This window comes from Sinocyclocheilus grahami, unplaced genomic scaffold (genome assembly GCF_001515645.1).
Source record: "Sinocyclocheilus grahami isolate Dianchi unplaced genomic scaffold, SAMN03320097.WGS_v1.1 scaffold100.1, whole genome shotgun sequence".
In the NCBI taxonomy this organism is placed as follows: Eukaryota; Metazoa; Chordata; class Actinopteri; order Cypriniformes; family Cyprinidae; genus Sinocyclocheilus; species Sinocyclocheilus grahami.
Window position 1 is genome coordinate 707,162 of NW_015505279.1, and position 6,630 is coordinate 713,791.

The 6,630-nt window shown below is 38.4% G+C and overlaps 1 protein-coding gene across 1 annotated transcript in view; it reads right to left on the reverse strand.

Annotated features, from left to right (window-relative positions):
- Positions 1-6,630, reverse strand: part of rapgef4a (Rap guanine nucleotide exchange factor 4a) — a 75,628-nt gene that overhangs the window by 5,504 nt on the left and 63,494 nt on the right. The window contains exons 22-24 of the mRNA XM_016276281.1: positions 2,468-2,565; positions 2,223-2,348; positions 675-853 (exon numbers count right to left, since the gene is read on the reverse strand). Coding sequence (XP_016131767.1) covers positions 675-853; positions 2,223-2,348; positions 2,468-2,565 — 403 coding nt within the window. The remainder of the gene's footprint in view (positions 1-674; positions 854-2,222; positions 2,349-2,467; positions 2,566-6,630) is intronic.

Genomic DNA, 6,630 nt, shown 5'->3' on the forward strand with positions numbered 1-6,630 from the left:
TCTATCTATCTATCTATCTATCTATCTATCTATCTATCTATCTATCTATCTATCTATCTATCTATCTATCTATCTATCTATCTATCTGTCTGTCCGTCCGTCCATCCGTCTATCCATCTATCTGTCTATCTATCTATCTATCTATCTATCGAAACTACCACTTAAATTAAATTTGCCTTGACAATTTTTTTTGCAACACTTTATTTTAAGGTGTCCTTGTTACACATTACATTTACTTACTATTATAATAACAATTAATTATGCATAATTACATGCAAGTAACCCTAAGCCAAATCCTAACCATATAGTAAGTACATGTAATTAATTAATATTACTCAGTACTTATGTATAATTACACTGTAACAAGGACACCTTAAAATAAAGTGTAACCACTTTTTTATCTAGTTGTAATTAACATGCAATTAGGCGTCCAAAAACATTCCATTCAGTTTGCACTTAAGTATATTATTTTACAGTATTATTTCCATAATAAGTACAAAAAAATATGCACTTAAAAAGTATGCTGAAGTGTACTGTTTTTCACAAGGGAGGAGATGTGTACATACAGTACATTAATATCATTAACATTCCACTGAACAAAATGACTCATCACACACACACACACACACACACACACACACACACACGTCACATGTTTATGAGTAAAGACTCACTGCGCTGCGATCTTGATGAACTTCTTGAGCAGTTGAACGCGTTTGCTGAGCGTGGGACACAAACAAACCTCTGTGACCACCCACAGCTGAACCTCATTAAAGCGCCGCAGGAACAGATCCAGATTAGCCGTGGTCTTCTTGAAATGCTGACGGCCAAACGTGTGGTAGATCAGCTCATGCTAAAACACAAATGCACAGAGAATTACTAGAACTCTACTGGAAATGGTGAGTAATAAAATACACACATACTAATACAGACTCTTTTAGAACTCTTGTGAAACAGAAGTACACTTTATCATACTTTTTAAAAGAGTACTTATTGCAGAATTAATATACTTTAAAAGAATATACTTAAGTGTGTTTGGATTTAATGTTTTCGGACACTTAAAATTGAGTGCATTTAAATGAAAACATATTGTATGTATATATAATGTACGGCAATTAAATGAAAACATATTATAATTAAATGTATACTAAATGCAATTAGCTGAAGTTACTTACTTTTTATATGCAATAATATCTATATACTGTATATATATTAAATTAGTACTTTTTAATATGCAATTTCATAATTAATTTCATTAGCACTTCTATTGTCTCTTTGAAATATGGTTGAAGTGTACGGCTGAATGCACAATGACAAGCTTTATGGTAAACTAAAATATATTTTGAGTGAACGCAAGCAGCGTACGCTCTTCTGTGTCAACTGCGACACAAGGATACGTTTTCTACGTGTATTTCTGCTTTGATTTGAATGAAAAAGGCGCATCTCTGCAGCTCGGCTGACACAGAAGAGCGTACGCTGCTTGCATTCAGCGGATATTCTCCAAAATGGCGCTACGGTGATGTGGAGAGACACAGAGGAGACGAATTGTTGAATAAAGTCGTTATTTTTGTTTTCTTTGCATACAAAAGGTATTCTCGTCGCTTCATAACGTTATGGTTGAACCGCTGATGGCAGATGGATTATTCTGATGATGTCTTTCATACTTTTCTGGACCTTGACAGTGTAAGTTGCTTGGCAGTCAATGTGACAGTCACAAGCCTCCCGGTTTTTATCCAAAATATCTTAAATTTTAAAATCTTAAAAGTTTTTTTAAGAGATTAGATCTGAATATTTGAGGTTGTTGTACACATCAAGTGCACATTCAATGAAATTAAGCACACTTATTTTTCACAAGAGTATGTATGAGCATTGATTAATGTTTATATGTAAAAAAAAGGCTTAATTAAATCTGTTCATCATATAAAGTGATCGTGTCTCTTTAAACTGGGATTAAAGTGCTTTATTCATATGGATTACTTTTACAGTGTCTTCATTAACTTTTTGAAATGTCAACATTTTGGCTGCGTGGACTTTTAATAGATGGACAGATATTCCTCAGGTTTCATTCAAAATATCTTAATTTGTGTTTCGAAGATGAATTAGTCTCATGGGTTTGGAACGACACGAGGGTATGTAAACAATGACAGGATTTTTATTTTTGGGTGAACTATCCCTTTAAGTGAGAGTCATTTTAAAACAGAAGCAGAACTGTGTGTATGTACCTCATGTACACAGTCGAAGAGCTCCCAGTCATAGAGAGTCATCTGATGAGCCAGATCTTTAGAGCTCATGAGCTCAAACGTGGACATGGAGCCTGCAGACGGACCTTCCTGCTCCGGCAGTGGAGTCTACATGAACAAGTCAATCGATTGATCAGTTAATCAGCCAGTAAGTGAATGTATGTTTGATTCTGTGTGTTTACAGCCGATGTGTGTTTTAAATGCAGTCTCCAGGGGCTCTTACACACCAAAGAGTCGATCTGCTCCCTCGGGCAGACAAACAGACGGCCATTAATACTCAGTGATGAGAAGATGGACACATCAGATGGCTTTAGAAGCTCTTTATCTGAAACACACAAACACAAAGTCATCAGACTTTCTGCTTTTAAAGATGTTGGTTATCAGCCGCTTCTCAAAGTATTTTTTACAATATGTACTTGTCAAAAAGCAAAACATAAGGTAAAATGAATAGTTTACCCAAAAAAGAAAATTTGCTTAAAATGTACTCACCCTGAGACCATCCAAGATGCAGATGAATTTGTTTCTTCATCAATTTTGGAGAAATGTAGCATCACTTGCTCACCAATGGATGCTCTGCAGTGAATGGGTGCCGTCAGAATGAGAGTCCAAACAGCTGATAAAAACATCACAATAATCCACATTCGAGTCCAGCAATTAATGTCTTGTGAAACGTCTCAGGTTACGTATGTAACCCTAGTTCCTCGAGGGAACGAGACGCTGCGTCGGAAAACGCTAGGGGAACGCCCTTCAGCGTGACGGGCTCTGAAACTCATGTGTAATCAGACTAATAGATGGGCGAGACATCACGGCGGGTGACGTAATGACCAGGAAGCTATAAAAGCACGTGCGGTGAGACCAACGCCAGCTCCAGGAATGAAGCAAGCGCTGGCAGGGATGCCAGAAGTATGGCACCAAGACGCAGTGTCTCGTTCCCTCGAGGAACTAGGGCTACATACGTAACCTGAGACGTTCCTCTTCAGGAACTCAAGCTGAGTCGGAAAACGCTAGGGGAACGAGAATGCCCACGCCGCCAGACTCCGAAGTCTCTGCCCAGTGTGGAAGATTGCACCGCTAGGGCGAGAGGACAGAAGAGCCGGGAGTGGCTCGCAAGTCTAAATCATAGAACCTAACAAAGGTGAGGGGCGTGGACCAACCCGCCGCGTTGCAGATATCCTGCATAGGAACACCCGCTAAAAAGGCCTTAGAGGCTGCCACACTACGTGTTGAGTGAGCCTTGACCCCTAACGGCGAGGGAAGATCAGAGGACTCATACCCGCTGGAGATGGCATCCACTATCCACCGACTGAGGGTCTGCTTAGTTGCCGGCAGACCTCTCTTAGGGGGACCATAACACACCTACACACTGACTGGCCACCAAGAGGGGCGTGGTAGGCTGCAATAGCCGCCACGTATACCTTCAGGGTGGAGTGGGTCAACCCAGCGGAGAAACGGGCCTGCAAGAACTCCAGCACTGTACCAACCGGGCAGTTAACTGGGTTTAGCTGGCGGTCTCCGCACCAAGAAGTGAAAAGTTTCCACTTCAAGGCGTACAGTCTCCTCGTGGAGGGAGCTCTGGACGGGACAGACAACACCAAATAAGACTCACAACTGACACACACACAGAGCGCTTGCTGAATGACAAAAAGCTGGCGTTGGTCTCACCGCACGTGCTTTTATAGCTTCCTGGTCATTACGTCACCCGCCGTGACGTCTCGCCCATCTATTCGTCTGATTACACACGAGTTTCAGAGCCCGTCACGCTGAAGGGCGTTCCCCTAGCGTTTTCCGACGCAACTCGAGTTCCTGAAGAGGAACCAAAAGCTGCATGTTTGTTAGAAACAAATCCATCATTAAGATGTTTTTAACTTCAGATTGTTGCTTTAAAATACGAGTCCTCTCTCCATGATAACGCTTTCCCAGTGAAAAAAATAAGTACAGATCAAACACTGTTTACAAGTGAAAACAGCTATAAATAAATATGTTGGTGGATTTTGATGTGAGAGGAGGAGATGGACTTTTTCACTGGAGAAAGCGTTATTATGGATTATAGACTTGTATTTTGAACAGAAACGTCGGTGTGAAGTTAAAACCTCTTATTTAATATAATTTAATTTATGCATTTAGCAGACGCTTTTATCCAAAGTGACTTAGAGTGCATTTAGGCTATACGTTTTTTACCAATATGTGTGTTCCCTGGGAATCGAACCCACAACCTTTTGCGCTGCTAACGCAATGCTCTACCACTGAGCCACAGGAACAAAAACAAATCATATGGATTTGTTTCTTACAAACACTCAGCTTTTCACTTCACAGGATGTTAACTGATGGACTGGAGTGGTGTGGATTATTGTGATGTATTTATCAGCTGTTTGGACTCTCATTCTGACGGCACCCATTCACTGCAGAGCATCCACTGGTGAGCAAGTGATGCAATGCTACATTTCTCCAAATCTGATGAAAAAACAAACTCAAATACATCTTGGATGACCTGAGGGTGAGTATATTTTTAGAAACATTCCATTTTGGTGAACTATTAATTTCGAATGCTATGCCGTTAGCGAGTTTCGCACAAGCACCACTTATATATTCTTCCGAAAATGTACAAATCTAGTATAATATGTACTGTTGATTTATGAGACCTAATGTGTGTAATTTAGGAAAGCCACTAAAACTTAAGATATAAAAGCAATCGTCATCATCACCAAATTTCACATTCGGAGATCAACTTCAACCAGCAGCCTCTTACATCAGCATACCACAAGAAAAACACAAACACATCCATAATGCCACTTTGGCTTGAGTTGACATCAGGTTCATGCGGTGTGTTATTGCGTCTGGTTGCTAGAACAGTGTGTTTCATAAAACCTTTGTCCTTCTCTACATCATCAACACTGCAACATGCATATCGTGCTGCCGGAGCTTTTCTTCCTCATATTTGCAATCAGCTGGTGTTTTGGTGATTTTTTGTGGAGGAATTAAGTGTAGAAAAATCACACTATAAACAATAAACATGATCAACTATCTTTTCTCAAACACAAAGTGTCACAGTTTTATCTTCTTTTTAAACAGCATACCCTTTTAAAAAAGAAGCGCATCTGTAGTGTACTTCAGAGTATATTATAATATAATTTTAATGAAATAAAAAGGACATTTAAGTGTGGTTAAGTGTAGTGTAGTACGCCACACTTAACTATTTTAAATTTATTGTAATTTTAACAGTAGTGTGTTATTCAGTATCGCATTTAAAGTTCATGTATTTTAAATGTACCAAATTCATCATTACAAATGTGTAATTAAAAATATATTTAAATACATGACATGCAAGATTCAGTAGAAATTAAATTAAAGTTTTAATTAAAAAAACTTTAAATTTTAAAGTGAAATCTTAGTTTTAGTATTTTCGTATATTTAGAATTTTAGTATCCTTAAACCAGACAACAGAATTGCATATAAAAATGTAATTAAGGCCCACTTAAATTGATAAAAAAAATCACTCTAAAGTTCCGTTAAATGAATTTAATATAATTTTAAACCATATTACATTTTAATTGAATTACAATTAGCATGCAGTTAAGTGGCAAAAAAAACATTACATTCCCTTGGCACTTAAGTATATATATATATATATATATATATTTTTTTTTTTTTTTTTTTGCTTAATAAGCACTTTTTAAAAAAATACTAAAGTGTTCTTCCTTTTCACAAGGGTATCAAACTTATCATTTCAAAACCTAACAAACTTATTTTTGTCAAATGTTTTGCTTGAAAACTGTTTGTGCAATTTTTTTTAATGAATGCTTATTTTTATCCAATACAGTGTCACTCAAACATTATCAGCATGAATAGTGTCCAAACACTTGCTACTGGATGTGGCTGCAAGTGTAAATGTGTCTGTCCATGTGTGCCCATGTGTTTGTATTTGTGCGTGTGTCTATGTGTTTATGTGTGTGTGTGCCCATGTGTTTGTATTTGTGTGTGTGTGTGTGTGTGTGTTTGTGTGTGTGTGTCTGTGTGTGAGTGTGTGTGTGTGTGTGTGTGTGTGTGTGTGTGTATATGTATGTGTGTGCCCATGTGTTTGTATTTTTGTGTGTGTGTGTGTGAGTGTGAGTGAGTGTGTGTGTGTGTATGTATGTGTGTGCCCATGTGTTTGTATTTGTGTGTGTGTGTGTGTGTGTGTGTGTCTGTGTGTTTGAGTGTGTGTATCTGTGTGAGTGTGAGTGAGTGAGTGAGTGTGTGAGTGTGTGTGTGTGTGTGAGAGTGAGTGTGTGTGTGTGTGTGCCCATGTGTCTGTATTTGTGTGTGTTTGAGTGTGTGTATCTGTGTGTGTGTGTGTGTGTGTGTGTGTGTGAGACAGTGAGTGTGTGTGAGAGTGTGTGTGTGTGTGTGTGTG